General features: G+C 35.6%; 2 protein-coding genes across 6 annotated transcripts in view; both read left to right on the top strand.

The window, feature by feature from the left end:
* The window catches only part of MRPL23 (mitochondrial ribosomal protein L23), a 706,510-nt gene that overhangs the window by 58,836 nt on the left and 627,188 nt on the right, over positions 1-20,486 (top strand). The gene's annotated exons all lie outside the window — the stretch shown is intronic.
* The window catches only part of SYT7 (synaptotagmin 7), a 251,363-nt gene that overhangs the window by 132,242 nt on the left and 98,635 nt on the right, over positions 1-20,486 (top strand). For 3 of the 5 annotated variants that reach the window (XM_072421753.1, XM_072421754.1, XM_072421752.1), the window contains exons 4-5: positions 9,470-9,601; positions 10,189-10,407. The exons of 1 other annotated variant lie outside the window; for it this stretch is intronic. In XM_072421753.1, the coding sequence (XP_072277854.1) occupies positions 9,470-9,601; positions 10,189-10,407 (351 nt within the window). The remainder of the gene's footprint in view (positions 1-9,469; positions 9,602-10,188; positions 10,408-20,486) is intronic. One more of the 5 variants, XM_072421755.1, reaches the window with a different exon arrangement.

Genomic DNA, 20,486 nt, shown 5'->3' with positions numbered 1-20,486 from the left:
GCTGTGCATCTAGAACTTCAGGTAAGGAAACAGTCCTGGTTCAACAATAAAACAGACGAAGACCATTTTAAAGACAGACCTGAAAAATGCACAAATCAACATAATGAATTTGGATTTTTATTTTATTTTTTTAGTTAATTTTAAGTGATATTATTATTTATATATTAGCAAACTGAATCTCAGCGTAACATTCTGTTAGGGATTAGATCTTGGGTGCTGGAGAGTTAATTTGTATAAAATGATTCTTTTTTGGTATTACTACAAGTACAGTGCCCGCTATTGCTGACACAAGCCTTTTTATTTATTCTCTTGTATGCACTTGTTTTGTCACAAGCATAATTAGGTATGGTTATTTTTAGGTGGATGGTTGTCATCAGACACAGAAGATCAGCAATATTTTATATCAATATCAATTGTGAAAATCCTAGCCAGCTGCAGTGCACATAAATACACATCTGCAGCTGATGCAACAACTTGGCTATTAACAGTTAACAAGTGTGCTCTAATTTAGTCATGCATCCTATTCTACCAGTGCCATCTACACAATGCTAGAAAGAGGAGTTATACATGATGATTAGGGGCTAATGATTTCCTGTTAGTGGTCCATGAGCTTCTCATTGCACATCTGAGGGTATAGTTATAAAGACCCAGAACATAGAAGCAGAGCATCACACTGGCACTGAAAGAATCGTTGTGTTTCTATATGGCTCTTAATACTAGCTTATCCAGGTAATTATGAACATATTTTCCCAGGCCTGTCTCTTTTTTTGCATTTATGTGTAAAAAAAAGTGAAGCCTTTGGCTTTTGGGTAGGCTATATTTTGTTTTCATGGGTACAAAAATGAAATGTTTTGTTCATGGTCGGAGTGGTAGTCTGTCAACAAGAAGGGTCATACTATGTTTTTTTTTTTCAATTTTCTGTACTTTAAAGGCGATTGTTCTTAATGAAGTGAAATGTTATATTCACATTGCTTCTTCTGATGGAACAACAGATAAGTGCAGATTGTGTATAATCTGTTTCCTCTAACCTGTCATTTAGTATAGGATGGGTTGACTTTGTAGGGCCCTAAATTTGTTTGCTATAGATTATGTGACACTTTCATTTCCAGGAGCAGGTTTGGATAGAACACTATAAAAGACAAAGACCAAGGTTTTTGCTGGCCACGAGAATGGTTCAACTTGTGAAAGAGAGTCTGTAAAAAAGAAAGGATTGGCCTTTGAGGATAATAGTATGACAGGTAGGGATTGATTGTTGTGACTTGCTCTGAAGTAACAGAAAGCTAAAGTTTACTTTATTATTCACATTGTTATCCTACATGTGTATGTATAGTAGCTATCAGATAAAAAATTCATTCCTAATTTACAGAAGAAATGGAATGAATTCCAAGTATAGAATTCTATGTGATGCAGAATTTGAAATCATAAGCGCTTTTGCCTGGTTATTAATCCCAAATGGTGGAGCACTTTATTGTTTTCTGCTTTCAATTTAAATGTACTATAAAATGTGGTTATCTCAATATTCAGTTATTTTGTGATATCATATTTCAAGCAGAAAAGTTTAAATCTTGCAAATGTTTCTGTGCCTTAGATAGCAAATATTTTGTATCACAGTCACTGAAGCTCCCATACAAACAGACAAATTGGAGTCAGGTTAAGCAGAGACTAATAAACTACTGGTATGATGTTGTTGTGTGACTGAAGGATTTAAAGAAAGCCCACATAAGCAAGAGGTGCATACACTTCATTGATTCTATATGGATGTTTAATGCAGAATCTCAATTAGCCAATATTTCAAACTATAATGACAGGCTTTACATAGATTTATGCTGACATATACATTAGTTACTTGTTTTAGTTACTTACTATATTAGTTCCCAAACCTATTGACCACTAAATGTAAAAGAACAATTGTAGGTGCAGAAGTGTCACTGCTTTTGTCAAAATTTAACAGGATTATTTCTCAATTTTTCCAACCAAATGTAACAAATTTAGCTGTTACAGTTACATTGCTAGGATACAATGATTTAATTGGTTAATTTATATGTTTATTATTTATGTTCAGCATACCTTCTGGATCAATTTAATAGCTGTTTGGAGTAACAGAGTAGTCACATGGTAGTAAATCAACATCCAACATCCTTGTAAATCTTGTAGTATAGCTGCTGACAAGCTATGTGTTATTTCAACTGTAGCATCAAGTGTTAAATTCTGGACATGTGGAGTTTCAGCACACAGAAACAGACTCCAGATTGATGCAAAAAAATATCCTTGTATTAGCAGGAGAAGATATCTGTCAGTGTCAGACTCACCACTGAACATTAATAGACTGATTGAATCCTGGGGACTTGAGCATATTTTTATAGCCATTTTAGTTAAAAGAATTTCTTAGGGACTGCAAGGGTCCAGTTATTTATACCAGCCAGACATATGTGGTATAGCAGATACCACTGTGTCTTATTTTTTGGACAATTGCTTGTCATTCAGCTGGACTGCACAGATATTTCCTAAAAGGTTGTGTAAATACTTTTATTTTTGTTTTTGCAATTGGTAGGTGAAACTATATGCAAGTAACACTATCTTATTTACAGCATTAGATTTTCAGTCTACAAAAGATAGAACATTAGAATTGATTCTGATGTGCTCATGAACAGCACATTTTTTAGCAATTAAATAGGCACATGAATAAGTGTACTAAGTGTACTTAATAACTAAGTGTACATGAATAACTTAAAGTGTAGTTACATTTATTACTTTTATAGGTAAACCTGTAGAAATAAGAGAAACCTAATTAGGTCACAAAGCAGCAAATTTCCAGTTGCAACCTTTGAAATTGTGGTCAAATATGCTCCAGTATCAAATTCTTGGCAGGCCTTATCCTGACAGAACTGGGAGACATGGATGAAGTAAATGAGTAATGCCTATAGGTTCTTCAAAGCAAAGGTTCTTCTGATATTTCCTGGTTGATTTTCCTATAATGCCCTACTGATATGGCACAGGAATGGAGGCTTAATAGATGTTCTGAAAAGGTTGTAGAAAAGGTCATTTCACCTTCATATATTAGAGGTCAAATGAAATGTTACTAAACATAGCATTGTATGTGTTTTCACAGAAACACATCATGGACAGCCCAGGATGCATAGTTCAACATGTATTTTATGTGTAGCTTCACAAACTATTTATGTAATGGGTGTTTTCAGTAAAGCAGAGGGTAACAGGACATCTTTTCAAAGTAACAGATGACCCTATGGCTCCCTGCTGTATAATGATTGGGTATATAATTGTCACATTGATGTGATGTGGTGAGTGGGTTTTCACAGCTTGCTCCAGCTGTGATGCTTTGAACCTCATGTTTCCAAATATAGTATTACAAATATTGTAGTGGTTTCATTTTACTTTCAATTACACTGTATATAGTGAAATATTTCTAATATTGACCTTATAAATGTACTGCACAGTGCACCCACTTGAACTTGTTTTATTTTAAACACACTTAAACACGCAGATATTTGATTTAAATTTGAACCAGGCCTAAAGATTAAGCAGATTTGCTGCCCAAAATACGAGAAGGGGTTGTTTCACCCTGTAGCAGAAATACTTAGTTGTAGGTGTTTTTTTCAGAATTGCACACCAGACTCTGATATCTAGCTGGCGAAATTTGTGACCTTTCTATACAAAATTCCTTTGTTTGTTTTTTGCATAAACAGCCTTTTTCAAATTCCCTGCATCATTTAAATGTGATTTATATCACAACAGTGATTAGGCTAGCCTTTTACCCTCCATTTATTTAAACTGAGCTATTCTTTAGTGGATTTGCTAGTGTGCTTTGTATCCATGTTGAAAGGTCAATTTGGGCTTTTACTCCAGCTATCGGACAGATGACCTTACCTTTTTCTCAAGCGCATTTTGATATGAAGCAGACTCCATAGTTGACTCAATGGCTGCAACCTGCTCAGGTCCAGAAGGTGAAAGCAAAGTTAACCATAGGATTTTGCTCCATGCTTCACAGTTGGTATGGTCCTAAGGTTTTTCTTCCCAAGTGCTGTCTTTGTATTGCACCAAACATGATTGATATTACTGTGGCCGTACCAATGTATCCTCGATTCTACAGACCATAGCATATTGTTCCAGAAGGCCTGGCCTGTGACTGTATGTTCAAAAGAAAATTTTACTTAAGCTTTTAGTTCTTTTTAGACTGCAGATGATATGTCCTGGCACAACTCCTATACAAACTTGGTGCAATCCATTTCCAGGTGTAGATTTAAGTACTTTGACACCAACTGTTGCCAGAGAGTTGCAGATCCCATGGTGGTTTATTATTTTTATTATATTGTTTTTAAATGTATGATTTTTGAGAACTCAAACATCAAACAGCAGGCTAGGCCAGCCATTCCTGAACAAACTAGGAGTCCTTTATAATCTACATCAATTCTACATCACATAATTTTTTATATGTGGAAGGAATGATTTCAAGAAATTTTGGTATCTTGGTAAATCTATTGCCATACTCAAATGCATCCATTTCCTTCTTTCTGATGACTTTTGAGAGTCCTTTAGATCTTGGCAGGATACCACCACAAATGTCAAAAAAGAGGAAAACACCAGACCCTAGATATTTAAGATAAAAATATGACAGTTTTCATCTGCATACTAGCCATTGTTCTAATTGGCACCTTCTCTGGAACATTTGATTCCTATTTTAATGGATTCACAGTGGTAAATTTAGGGGTGTGAATTAGTTTTATATATATTAGAATAAATATGTGCTGTTTGTTTAAGTATAACACCTTTACAAGGAGGCTTAGTGTGAATGATCTAATGTGTGCCTATTTAATTATATTAAAAAAAAAATCAACACTTTTCATTGGGTATAGTTACTTCTTTAGTTGACTGTACATAGTTATTAAACACAGTCTTTACTGTGTTGTGTTACGTACATATTAAGTATTTAAAAATGTTTAAAGTTATGTGGGAACAATAGGCTGAAAGGATGTCACCCTAATTAGGATCCAAGAACACATGAGTGATGTACTTAAACTCTGGTTAAAAAAAAGTTTTTTTTGTTTAACCACTTGGGCGTTTCACTGATGTCTAGATTTCTGTACCAAAAGCGGTACACTATTTTTCATGATTTTTTTTTTTTTAAATGTAGACCTGTAACTTACAGAAATATGTCTGAACAAGGGTCTAGTAGATATCATGAATATAAAAAACGTTTAAAACACACAATCATGTAAAAAAAAAAAAAAAAACTTTTAATAAGATTAAATAAAAAACACAAAAATCAGCTTAAACAAGAATACATAAATAAATCAAAAATACTGAAAATGCAATAATTTGGTATACTGTATAGTAATATATTTTTCTAAAACACCTCCCTAGTGTCGTAAATTTTAAAACAGAGTCCAACGTCACATACCTATAGACAAAACCACATAAATATATTTTGTATTGGATTGGATACAGGACTTTGTATTGAATCCAATACAAAATATTTGAATTTCCCGCTACGACCCCCATTGACAGGCGCATGCCAGGACATCATCAGGAATCGCCGAGGGACGCGTACGCGAACGCCGGGTATTCTAATTCTTTACGAACTTCTGTACTTCCATGCAAAAAGTGTTACATTTTTGGCATGGAAATGTTATATTAGAATGTAGGCTATAATTCACCGAATTACTCAATAATTACTTACAATTCACCTAATTACCACATAACTCACCAAAATATGTCCAAAATTTTATAAATTTAATAATAAAATTTTTTTTATAAAACATAAAAAAAAATCTTTAAAAAAAAATCTCTAAATAAAAATTGTGTATAATGTAATTTATTTGTACAGTAGCTTAAATAATATATATATAATACAATTATATATATATTATATAAAGATTTCTTTGTATTGGACTCAAAACAGCTTTTTTGTATTGAGCTCAATACAAAGTTATTTGAATTTCCCACCCCGCCTCCTGCACCGACGCATGCAGTGACATCACCGGGAAGCCCCGGAGATCGTCACTGCACTCGCCGGGGAGAAGACAGAAGAGGACAGACGTGTCCGGAGGAGCTGCGGGACCGGGTAAGTATATTCTTTCAATTATAATCCGATTGTCATACAATGTATGACAATCCGATTGCAATATAATGTTTGTTTACCCACCTGAGAAAAGTTCGAGTTTAACACTTTTTGCAAAAAGTGTTTTGTTTTTACCCCGAACCAAGGTCGGGTTTAATGGCCAGGTGGGTAAATCTTTAATATCATTGCTATCTGATTAAGGCTGTGTACACACGTTCAATAGTTGTAGTTGGAAAGGATCTTTCACAATCCTTTCCAATGACAAAAGACTGAACGAAAGCTGTACATGTAGTGCCATTCTGTCTTTTGGAGAGGCGAGGGGGGGGGGGAATGACGGAGCAGCACCCCGCTGCTCTCTCTCCACTTTTATTAGGATCGTTCATGGATCCGGCAGGGTGGATCCATGAATGACGTCAGACGAGTGCCGTACACAGTCTTTACTTTTTCACCATACCTAAACCAAAAATCAAAAATGTAATGTAATCAAGCTTATCTGTGTTTGGATATGGTGGCTCAATTAGTTTCCTTTTTCCAGTCTAAAACATTTTTAGCAAGTATAGAAATTGCTGGTTGATCTTGCTAGAAATCCTATGAACTGAACACCAATGTTATCTCTCTTTTGTTAACTATTGTCCCATCAGTCTGCCATGTAAAGTAATGGCTTATTTCCCAGTTACCATAAAAAAAAAACATAAAGGAAAATTAATTTAATTTTTTTAATTTTTCAGTTTAGACATGCTTTAAAATAATTTGAATGTATTATTGTGGGAAACATCTGAATGGGCAACTTTGGATAACCTGTTGTGAAACTAGCATTGAAGTGAGTGTTTTCTATATATACGGATTTTCACTTGAAATAAAGGTTGGCTTAGATATAATTAATATTTTTAAATTATTACAAACAAGTGAATCAATAATTGTATTTCTCTTTTTTTACTTGATCTATTCTTTATTGTTCTGATGCTTTAGAACTTTTGTTGTCTCTCTGTAAAGAGGTCATCTTCAGTCCTCTAATGTATGTAACCTTTGTGGCAGCCACACACACTTCACACTTTGTGGCATACACACTTCAAAGCCATCAGATCACATCAAACATTTTATTTGCTTTCTATAGAACCAGCAAACTAAAAACTGGTAGATATAATATACATTTTTTTTAAGTTAAAGCCATTCTTTAGCTTTTTAAACTCGGGAGCATACATTTGTCCTAGTGGAAACAGTTATTTTGCATTTTTACTTGGAACTCCGTATTGACAATTATAATAAAAATGTATTGCCTGGTTTCAGGGACTGCAATTTGATTTGAATTATTATAAAACAACTTCTCATTTCTATGTATAACATGGAGCAGAACTGTAGGGCAGACATACTTGTAAAAGTATATTTGGAAAGACTACAGTCAAAAATACAAGCTTTCAGATGACTGTTATCGGGATTGTAGTTGTGCTTTGGGCACCGTGCTGGAAATAAAAGGTTAGATTTTTAAATTTAAAACAATTTATGTAAATATTTATGATTTATACAGACTTGCACACTTCAACACAACTAAATACCTTAAAGTTTAACATGCTCATATTTTGACTTACTTGGTTCCTCCTTTCCCTTCCCAACAACTTGGCTAATAAAATGTAAAAAAAAAAAACTTTACAAAGCTTTTTTTTAGACCTGATGACATTATCACTAGGTTTTTATGCTGATTAATACAATGCAGGCTGATCATGGCTAGTAAAAAGATCCAACATAGTGCGCTACATAGTTTTCTGAAAACAGAAAGGTATGGTAATACCACACATGATTGTGAGCCTTCATGTTTAAAAAATGTAAATCTAATGAATAGAAGAGGAACCCCGTCCATCCACCGGCAAGCTTTTACTTTCACCAAGCCTGTCGCATTTATTGCCAGGAAAGGTCTATACTCCCACCCTTATAAAATTGTGAATACAAGATTTGTAGATTGTATTAGACACCAGTCTAATTGCATGTTGTAACATTTAGGTCTGTTTTTGACAATTTGCCAACACTTCCCAAAGTTACTACTATACTTTGCCCAATTCATTGAAGCAGATGCTTCTATACTTTGCAACTAAATGTATCTCATGCAAAAGATTAAAACTGCAAATATTTCTTTGTGCAATTGTTCCAACCATATGGTAAGCATGAATCATACAGAAAAGCTGTCATTTAATCACTGTATGTTAATAAACCATGTTTGCTGCATAATCAAAAAGCTGTGTATAATCTAGTAAAAGAAAAGACATTCCCACATTAAAACTGACCACACCTCAACTAATAATCTTCAGTGTGTACCTAGACGTCACCAAGCCAGGAGACAGTAAATATTTCTCTGATAGCGTGTTATCTCTTGGCGCCTGTTCCTGCTTTTCTCGAACTTGATTAATCGCGTGCCTGTTGTATAAATAACAAAGACATCATTGTTTCCTCATCAATCAACTGAATGTTGCTAACCACAAACAAGTAATCACGGAGGAACCACAATAAAAAGGAAAATTAAAAAGAGGGACAAATGCAGCCAGGCAGAGTTTGATACTATCACCCCTAAATCATCTTGTAACAAATTAGTCTCCGCGGGTTAAAATCACAGCGTAACGCTCATCTTTTTTGTTAAGCCCTCTGGGTTAGGGGATTTCTAACAACAATCCCTGAGATTACAGGATTTAGCGCTGTATTTAAACAGGCAATTTGATGCGGAACGCAGAACAAGTCACTAGCCGCTTCAGAAATAATTTCCCTGACATGCCATAATTAAAACACTTTTCATTTCTAGAGCATAAGCATATCTATTAAAGGTTAAGCTGAGTGAGGACTTATTAATGAATGAAAAGGTCAGTTCTTGGCTATAATTTTTTTGCAATGTACTGGACTCAGGCCTCTTATTTATAAAGAGGAGAGGGGACTTTGGCATACATAACACCCTCCAATGTTGGCATAAATATTCTTATTAGCACCCAAGCCCTCTTTATTAAAAGCACCTCTCATCAGCTTTTGAGTGTCATGACTGTGGCACACATGGAGGGTAATTAATTTGGGTTCATAAAAAGTGAAACAGGAAAACCAAAAGGAGTGGGAAGAGGTGACACTTCTCTGTGACATAATCATTGCTTTCTTTTTCCCTCCCTCTCTTTCAGCTCTCTGGATCTGTGTGCTGCCAACTCAACCTTACTATAATAAAGTTTTGCCTCCCTCGTCTCCTCCAGAGAACCTGGATCGGTTAATTAACAGACAAATACCTTACTCCTCTTCTCAATATTTCTCCCTACACTTGCAGGCCACTATGTGACATTAACTCCCTTCCTCCTCGTCCGCTCCACCCCAGGGATTCAGGCTTTTTCTAGTATTTCTTTTTTTTGTTTTTCTCTTTTTCTGCTGATTTAGTGATCTAGACAAAGACTTTTGGAATAACAATGAGAGCACAGCCCACCAGAAATGGAGCTCTTACCCTCCAAAGGAGTTTATCCTAAACATTTCACCTTACGCCCCCTATGGTGACCCAAGGCTGGCCCTCAAGTGAGTCTTTCTATGGTCGTTTGTAGTGAGTATGTACAACTTCCCGATTCCTCTCACACGCCTCCTCCCACCTGCTCTTCTAACCCTTGCTCCACTTCACCCCCATGGGCGGATTAGCCATGGAGACGAGCAACCCCTCCTAGCTTCCACTAACGGACGCGCCTCCTTTTCTAGCCTCCCTCAGCCTTTCCTCCCTCTCCATTTTAAGGCCAGGAAGGGTTGCCCGTTATAACAGCGTGTGCTCTACATCCGCACTGTGTGGTCTGATTCACTAACACGCCTATTTCTTCCTGTGGCTGGCTAGCTGTCTGGTGCCTTTCCTGACAGATTTTCTCCATGTTAACCCTATGTTGTTTCTTGAGATGTGGAACTTTTTACCGTCATCATTCCCGGGCTGCCGTCTTCCTCCCTATTCTAACAAGAGATGCTTTGGGTTATTTTATACATGTTGTCTTTTGATTTGCAGTGCTGACTTCTCTCTCTTTTTCTCTTTTTTTTCCGGTGTCTTTGTGTGTGTTTCTTCACCCCACTGTGTGTTTATGTCTTTACATTTGCTTGTCCTTTCTTTGCTCGTTGGCACATTACAGTGGCACAGTGTTGTCTGGTAGTAAGTCTGCTGCATGTGGAACCTCTGGGTTACTGAACAAAGATGGCCGACTGGGAGACCAGCAGTTTCACAGTGAAAGCATGAAGATTAGCATGTCCTCCCAGAGCCATCACAGTGAACCAGGCCTTGGGAAACCAGGGAGGGGTCGATGGCACACAGTCCAGAGCCACATGGCATCCGGGAATCTCAGTCGAACCAAGTGAGTGTTTTATTAGCTCAAATATGAGTACATGACAGCCATGTAAATTAAACATTTTAAAAGTATTTAGCTCCTGAACCTAGTAAAGGAGCTCCTACCACATGGGACGTCGGACGCACCTCATGTCTGGCCACGGACTTCATTCTTGTAAGGTAACTCCAGTGTATTGAAAACAATACATTACAGAAACCTTTAAATACCAGCTGACTTTTTTTTCCAAATATCATTAGAGATGAGTTGTTAACCACAGAGATGCTTGATGTGATTCGCACATCAGTGGTAACTGATAAGGCCTTAAGATTAAGCACTGCCGTGCGAAATGTGTAGTTATTTGCTGTAAAATGTTTTGAATAAAAATCTTTCTGGTCTCTGGTCCTACTGTACGACATGATTTTCTATATACTGGAGTTGCTTTATATCAGCCCTTAGCCATTCAACAAAAAAGGCTTTGGATGAAGTCACCTTAGTTGTCTTGTTGTGTCCTGTCAAGTAGCAAAATAAATGTATTGTTAAACTTCAATTATTTTCATATGATAACTCTGGCCAACAGATATATTTTATTGTATTTGAATGTATGATTAACTTTATTATTTTAATATTATTATGATTTTATATTTTTTAAATGGTATTGCTGCCTGTAACCAGTGGGAAGATTTTACCTCACCCTTGGTTCTGATAACCATACAGGTCATGGAACCTTCCAAATGGGCCACAAACAGCAGTAACCTCATGCAAGTCAATCTCATATCTTTCACACCTAACTGCTGTCTGTGTCCTCACTTTTTTGATTATACTTGCTTCCATCATGATTTTAGGAATTATGGCAGTAATCTACCTATTGGTGATAGACCACAATAAAAACTTATCTCCTCATTTTACCCAACCTTTAATTTTGTCTAGCGCTTCTCTTTAAAGAAGCAAGTGACCATTTTTAGATTTTGTAAACTTTACCTGAAAACGATTTTGGAATTTGTTTACATGTTGACAAGTGATATGTGCTCATTAACTGCCAAGATACAATCAGGTACAGAATAAGCCATCTAGAGATTGGTATCTGTTTATTCAAAACATGTAAAACAAGAAAGTTCAGTACTGTGTAAATATTATTAAATATTTCAAGGAAATATGGCACTTCTCTACCGACCACTAATTAGGGGAAACTTCTAGACTGGCCACCAATGTATAGGAAAGACCACATTCATTTCATGTGTAAAAATACTACGAATTGTCATTATATTCTCCTGTTTTTCCTGACTTCCTACACAGGGAAGTCTATATGCATCAACAATGAATGTAACTATACTGTAAAAGTTGCCCTGCTAAATGACAATGAATAGTTTTAGTTAACTACCTATCTGTATAATAATCTTCAAAGTGTCCTCTATTAGGAAGTTCCATTTTTAAATCGATCAGTGGTACAGTTGACATGCAGTCTGACTATTTTACTAAGTGATGCCAGTATTGTATGGTATCCCCATTGTTTTCAAAGCATAATCATGCAATTCTCTGCGGACCTGAACATGCATGTTTATGCACAAAATTAGCCAAAAAACCTCTTCCAAGAACTCAGAAATAGTTAAGATCATTTTCAATATGTATAGACCCTTGCTAATATAAACAAGATCTTCAGTTTTCTGTTTTTTTTATATAAAACATCTATTGTTGTTTTTCAAAACATTAGGGTATATATTGTGTGTCTATATATATATATATATATATATATATATTTAAATTATATTTATACGTCTGCTATAAAATTCACCTGTCTAATCACCTCTGAGGAAGTTACATCATCTTGGCCTTGCCAATCACGATGGCCAAAGATACAAACAATGATGACATGAAGTAAGAAGATTGAGGTACCTGCAACTGAATAGGCACAGGTGAGTAAGAGCAGTTTAGTTTTGCAATTCCAGCAGCATCCCAATTTCATTGCGTGATATATGACTGACTGTGGCAGATAAAATCGCTGATTAGTCTGCAGCACTAGCACAGACGATGCAAAGGCTCATGGGAGAGGTCAGATGACAATTGAAATTAGCCAATAACTGCCAAATAATCCTGGCATCTATTTTTACAAATTGTAACTGGCTGTACTGCAAGTGATCAGTATGCCAATAGATCAAACACATTATTTTCAACATTCAGAGGCAAAAGTCAATGAAATTTGTAAGTTCTAGGGAAACCTGGCTATACTAATGCTTCCTATCAGTGTAGCTCAGTTGTACTTTATGAAATGCTTGGATGCGATAATGTTGACTCCAGACACACAAAACAGAGAAAATCTGTGAGATATGACAGGCCTTACTGTAGTAAAATCATTTTAACTCATTAGCTGAAATCTGGGAAATGTAACAATTTGAGAATTACAAGTAAAACAGCATAAACTGAAAAAGGAAATCAGATTGGCAAAATTATTGGCAGGATGCAAACGAGAGTCAGACAAAAATGAATCTTAATATTATTAATTTTTAATTAATAATTAAAAAGATAAACAGCTGAGCAAAAAGGTCATCTAAAAATAAGAATAACAAAAAAATAACAATGTATTCCTGTCAACACAGAAAAAAAAATATTTTATTAGAAGGTGTATAAAGAGGCATGGTGACTCTGTTGTACATTACTAGGCTTATATTATTAAACATTAATAGGCATCAAATAAATATAACCTGTACCTGGGCCAGATACACTCCCAAACTGATTTACAGAGCTGAGCTAAGTTATAGAATTCTGATTTTTATGGATTCTTTTATGACTCCGTTGTTACCAATAGATGTATGCAAAGAAAATCAGGGACCTGAATTAGCTCTAGGCGTTACACCTCCTGTCTCATAATTTAGAGAAAAAAAATCAACATAAAGTGAATTTTTGTAATGTCAGAGACTAGGGTGGGACTAGAATCTCTTGGAGTGTTTCGACTCCTTTTGGAGTCCTTAAAAGTCTGTATTTCTTCAATATTAGTTGGACTTCATTGGGCTGGTCTGTAGATAAAACTACATAATATCTGTAATCTTGCTGTAGTTTATAAAGTTCCTCTAGCTCTTTTTATACATCTGCCCCTTTCCTTCTGTGTGTTAGACTGCACCCCAGTAAAATAACACTTAATTCAGGTAAAGAAAATATATAGGCTGAAACTGCTTTTCAGTACTATGACTTGAATTTTCAATGTGCTATATAGATAAAATAATTGTGTAAAGACTGTAAAGGATGTATTTATAATTGTAATGTAAAGATGGGGCACTAATGTATTTTAAATAGTTACTGAGGAGCCAGGGTCTAAAAATCTCAGTAAGTGCTCTAGGTGCTTATGTTTTAATGTAGAAATATTTTCATATTTTCATATATATTTTTCAAGATAGCAATTAAGAGACGTGCCCAGGGAGTGTTTGGAATACTTGGAATGAGGAACCTTGAACAATTATTGACACATGGACCTACAGAGTGCTGTGGGGCTGAAACTGGAGCAAAGAAAAGTGGAGCTGTTCCCATGACAGCCGATTGGATTTCATATTTCATTCCCCAGTGACATGAAAACTAAAATCACGCTGTGGGCAACTTTAATGTTTTTGAATTTTTGCTGTTTTAATACTTCAGCCCCTTACGTGCGTGTGCATAAAACAGTTCTTGAATCGAATACTAAGCAAACATGTTTGTTTTGATTTTTCTGCCTAAAAGGGCACAGATTAACAGAAATTCTGCTGTGCATATTGTAGATCTCCCTTTCCCCTTTTTCTTTTTCCTCCTTTTTTCTTTTGCTTCCCCTAAACCTTTAAAACTTTTTTGTTTTTTCCCCTTTTCTTGCCTCCCCCCCCCCTATCCCCCCCCCCTACCCTTTCCTTTTTTAGGTATCCCATTTTCTTCCTCCCCCTAAAATTCTCTAGTCATTATAATCATAACTTAGATAACTAAGATACTGTCCCACCTCTCTGAATATTTTTTTTATCCAGTAAGGAGTGGAGCAATTATTTTGCACAATATTTTTTAATATTTCATTACATAATATAACATTATATGTGTAATGTAGGATCTCCTTAAATTTTTTTGTTACTGTATTGATGTTAAAAAAAAAAATCTCCTTTCCTGTTCATTTCTTTTTAGTGCAGTTATAAAAGTTAATATCTGGTTGCTGTGGAAAGCAGCTACTTTTAAAACTTTATTATCTTTTAAAAATCAAAAATGAGGTGATTTTAGGCTACGTACACACAAGCAGTGGTTCTTTTCTGATAATCCACTCAGGGCTGGTATCCGACAAGAATCTTGCGTGTGTATAGTTCTTGTTGTCTGAACGACCATCCTGACGGATCCACAGACGATGTACGACAAAAGATGGTAATGCAAGTTAAGGGGAGAGAGCACAGTGGGGTGCAGCCCATCATTCTCCCCCTTCTCTCTCCATTGAGCAGAACGGTGCTGTATTTACAGCACTCATTCATGCTTTATGCAGTCATTTGTCATTGTAAACGATTGTGAAAGATCCTTTCCAATGACAAATATTGCACCTGTGTACGTGGCCTTAGTTTCTAACCTCCCTTCCTTTCCTCGTTCCCATCTGCTGTAATGTTCTCAAGGGTGATGACCTTTTTTGAGGGAATGCTTATCTATGTGAAAAGTCCCTGATTGAGTGTCAGAGCTTTGCTCAGGGACCAGTCCCTTAATCTGTCTGGTAGTCTTCACCTGTAAAATTGCCCCTGCCCAACCTCAGGGGCCGAGTTGCACCATCCCAGCTCTTAGTTGCCCCCTTGGGTAAGCAAGTACTGACACCTCAAAGACTGGCATGCAGCCATGAAACCCCATAGGGGGACAAAGCCAGAGGAAAGAACAGGGATCTGAAATTAAGCCAAGAATTTAGGAAAGGGGTGCAGTTGATTAGGCCAAAGATCATACACAGAAAGGCAGAGATCAGAATATATAATACTAAGAATTCAGATAGTACATAGGTTGGCATCTAGGTGCCAGCTGATTCTAGTTAAAGAGTTAAAGATTGAAAATGTATGCCTGCCCTGCAGATACAGACAGTTGGAAGGTGTTTTCTTCACCTCCAAATATACATTACACTTACATTTTTAGTTGTACATTTCAACTTTTAGCATTATATGAGTTGCCAGGTCTCTCTGGTTTAGAAACAATATCACAAATCCAATTTTAGTGAAATTATTTCTCAAAAATTTGGGTAAAACCTGGTAGTCAACCCAAAAGATTAAGTAACAATAATAGGGTAGTAAGGGATAGATGTGTGCATCACTAAAATCCACAGTTCACATAAAGTGTTATGACATGTGTCAGCATTATCAAACTATTACCTTAAATAGTAAGTAAAATGCAATATTTATATATATATATATATATATATATATATATACAAAACTTTTTTGGGGATGGCAGGGGGAAATGTTAGAAAGCAAGCCAGTTTTGACACTTTTATTTAGGGATACAGCAGAATGGTTACTCCACATATTCTGTGTTTTATACATGACCAGAAGAAAAATCTGAAGCAGAAAGCGGGCAACTATAAAATCTGTCAGAAATTCTAGAGGCACTGGAGATTAATGTACCAATATCAACAGAACAGAAAAAGATTCTTCAGAAGCTCATTAACTGTGTTGAGTCTGCTTGTACCACAGAGTGACAGGGTGACCCCCGTCCAGAGGTCTAAAAAATGGTTTGAAGTAAAGAAGAACGATAGAGCACCAGTCAAAAATGTGTAAAAGTAACTTTAATTTCCCATCAAAACACAGATATCTAACATGTTTTGGGGATCAGGCAACAGTTTCAATATTTTTATACAATTTTCTTTATATTTATATATCCAGTGCATGCCTCTTGATATTTAAAAATGTGTTTAAAACTTTTAGGGATCATTATGTATTTCAACATTTTATATTAGAATATACAGTTTACATATCAAAATGCTCACATTGGGCCAAATTTATTAAAACTCTCCCATGCTGGAGAGGATACACTTTCATCAGTGAAGCTGGGTGATCTAGCTAACCTGGAATGGATTTCAAATTAATTTGCTATTTGTTTTGAAGCCTGGACCAGATCCATTCCAGGTTTGCTGATGAAAGTGTATCCTCTCCAGCCTTGGTGAGCTTTACTAATTTTAAATTTTACTAAATGAGCTTTTGTTACCTAATGACATACTGAATGCAGTAAAACATGCCAGAAGTTCTGTTTCTTCCATACTCTGTCCAAAACCCTATACATAAATATATAAGGCCTTATAGCGAAGCAATCCCCCTTCTTTAAATGTAAATGAAGCAATATCACTTTTATATGGTTCTCTTAAAAAAATAAATTGTTCTTTAGAAATTAAATGTTGATTTTTTGACATTAATGCTATTTGATACAATCATAGGGCTCCTTTTATTAGACAGGGAATCTAACAATACTGCCATACCCATCAGGGAATCTATGAGAGAATGTGAGATTCCCTGTTTCATAAATAGAGCCCATAAAGGTTGGGTTAAAGATTAGTACATCTTTCATGTGGTTTTCTGTGCTGTGTGGTGGAAGTTTTTGTTGTATACTTTGCAAATAATTTTTTGGTGGTATTCAATATTCTATATTTATGTTATATGCCACAACTTAGGACAACTTACAAGCTCACCGTTGTAAATATTTTGCTTAGCTCAATATAATTGTAAAACAACCTTATGGTTGGAGTCATTCATCAACCATAATTATTTGAAAAATAACATAACAAAAGGTCTCTACATTTTAAAAATACACCGGCATAAATTATTAAAATGGTATATTTCTTATTCATGACCTTGTGCCATAAAAGAATAACAACAATGGTATGATGTATTGGTTCTTAGTGAATAGTTATCTGCTACCCCAAAGTTAGTATACCTCCTTTATGTTTTCAATTCTTTACCTAAATTAGCAGCAGTAAAACATGATGGAAGCTTTACCTTATTTTCAGGCTGAGAAATGTTGGAGAAAGTGTAATGCATAACAGATATAACTACTGTTCAGTCAAATGGTAAAGTTGCTACTTACTCAAGACTTGTCTCCCATTTCTCATTCTCTGCAGATGTATCGCATAGCCCATAGTTGGGCCTCTTTTGAGGTGATATTGTACCTTGCAAAATGTTCCTTTTTTCCTTGTTGACAAATAATGAATTACTTGTGCTTTAAAGTGCAATATACTTGTCTAACCTATGAGTTTTGGCGTGAGATGAGTCTAAGAGAGAAATGCTTAAAAAAGCCTTCTCTAACATCCCACTCACCACCTGCCAGTGTGGTACACATGCCGTGAATGCAATATTAACCTTTTGGTTGCCAAACACCAAGGTGAATTAGCAAGTATAGTATCTATTTTCACCTTTAGACAGAACTACTTGACACAAATGGTAAATTTGAATATGAATTTTTTTTTACATGACAATGATAATTGACTTAACGTCAGAGAGAATAAAGGGTATATAGGAAGTGTGACAGATGTGGAAAATACATTTACTGCCTTTTCTGCACAGCACAGAATGAATTTTGCTAAATTGAACTGAAAGGGACACTACTTTAGAATAAACAAGATCCATGTATTCTCATTTTAGGGCATATTACTGCTCTTTGTGTTTTTTACTAATAGCTTTTAAAAATCTTTTTCAACCATTTATGGTCAATTCATATAATGTTAGAAAACATTTATTGTATCATTGTTGGTTTTAGGATTAGCACATGTTAAACCTAACAAATTACATTGGATACGTTCGTAAACACTGTAAAATTGCAGATCTCAAATCATTCTCTTTAAAGTGTTATTCTTTGCACACAAAGCTTAAGATAATCATTCTTCTGTGTGGCTATGCACAGGACTAACATGTTTCTAAACATGTAATTTTACTAGGAATCAAAAGACATTAAAGTTAAAGTCTTATACACTGCAAATAGTATAACAACATTTGTTGCAGATTCCTTATCCTTTTCTGTTCTGAAAACAATTACTTTTTTAAAAAAAAAAGTTCTTTCCAGACTAATTCCTGAATGAAAGGGCCAGCTTTTAGTTGACCTAACTGAACAAGTTCTATTGATGATAGTTGTAATATTTATAATCCTTAAGTATATATAGATATAAATAACTCTTTCTAAAGCCCCTCTAAAAATGTTGCAGGTGATACCTAAAATAGAGTTAGCTTAGACTTCAGAGAAAATTCAGTTAGCCAATCATAAAAGCTGCTTATGACATTTTGGGGGCATTCAGTACAGAATGCCTCCAGGTTGCCATGTTGCATTGAATTTTTTGACAGTTTTAGAACATTACAATGGTTGCATAATACAATGGGGAAAAAGAGAAACTTTAACAATAAATTACAACATGGTAATAATGTTATTATCTTTTTTTTAAACCTTCTTCATAATTCATTAAACAAGTATACATGTTTTTTTCATACACCTGCAAATGTTTCTGAAAGCCCAATGCTACTATCAATGTACATCTGCTTGTCCAAAAGTTAAGCTGCGTACACACGTGCAATTTTTGTAGTTGGAAAGGATCTTTCACGATCCTTTCCAACGACAAAGGACTACACAATGCATGAACGGTGCTGTACATACATCACCGTTCTGCTCTATGGAGAGGGAAGGGGGAGAGCGACGGAGCGGCACCCTGCTGCACGCTCTCTCCCATCCCTTGCATTAGGATCGGTCGTCGTTCATCGTCCGTGGATCCGCCAGGACGGTCGTGCGGACGATGGAAGTCACCTACTGTACACACGGCAGATTTTCGCCCGATAAGTGGCCGATTCCGATTATCCGGCGAGAAAAATCTGACGTGTGTAGGCAGCTTAAGTGTAGTACATTTAAACACTATACTTGCTTTTGACAGCTGCAAGGTGATGTTCCAGGAGATGCAATACCTCAGCTAGAACTGTTTTATTGATAGCTTAAAAAAATAAACAAAACGTACAAATAAATTGTGATGATAATAAGTCTAGGTCCAAGGGCAGATGTTGCATTGAGTTAGTGATGAGTAAGGTATAGATGAATTTAGTTTTTCCTCAGGTTCAAGAAGACCTGACAGACAATGGTAGATAACTCAAGCATAGAAAATTGTTGAATTACCTAGATTTGCATGACACATAATGGAGGGAGACTTCTAGGTTCTTCCTTAATGCTGGGGTATTGCTTGTTGAAATGTAACAATGTAAATGTTTGTTAGATAAAAGGAATAAAAACTAATAATTACACAAATGTATTTTGGTTATCTAAAATACGGGAAATTTGTTCATGGATACATTGGAGGTCACACATGGCATGTAAAAAAACACCCACCAGAAGATGTTTAATTTTTAACTATTAAATAGAATTTAAAAAAATATAAATGGTAATGGTATTCCAGCAGTAGCATACATATTAGGGATACTACCATTTAGCTGTTTGATTTTCTGATATATTTGATTTTCTCTAATATACTCTTACTACTATCACTCTTCTCATTTTCCCTGCTTTGTCAAAATGTTGGGAACATATTAACTGGTGGGGAGACCAGATCTCTTTGATAGCTTGCTCCCCTGCAACAGTGAAGTAATATTCACAAAATGCAGCCATGAGCTGCATGATGTCTATTAGAAATTATTAGACTGCAGCACACATTTTGTTCAAGTACTGCTTTACCCCAATGGGCTGCCCCACCAATTTACAGTAATTAGGACAGGAGGTAAAGATACATCTGCCAATTGGACATTATATGAGGGGTCCCATAGGGACAAAATATACATTTCATATGTCCTTGTGAGAGACTAGACAAAGCAATGGGTAAAAAGGAGGGAGAAGGTCTTGTCCATAATGACCAGGTAAATGCTTACCATTAAATGAAAATAACATCTTGAACTTGATTGCTGTTGGCATCACTAACCTTTTATTATATTCTAGGCCTACTTAGTCATAGGTTTTGTCTATATATTTAAATCGCAAATGTAAACAGGACATATTCTCAATTTTGGGTGAGTACTGGTAGGGTCTTTACCTAATAGCCTCTAATATTTTTTTTGATTCCGCTTTTTAGCAACCCACCGACACTAAAATTGAAATTTTTGGTGGTAATTTATGTTAGGAAATTCTAGAACTTGGGATGA

This window comes from Pyxicephalus adspersus, chromosome 9 (assembly GCF_032062135.1).
Source record: "Pyxicephalus adspersus chromosome 9, UCB_Pads_2.0, whole genome shotgun sequence".
Lineage (NCBI taxonomy): Eukaryota > Metazoa > Chordata > Amphibia > Anura > Pyxicephalidae > Pyxicephalus > Pyxicephalus adspersus.
Note: the sequence above shows the minus strand (reverse complement) of the source record. Positions and strands in the feature narration are given on the sequence as shown.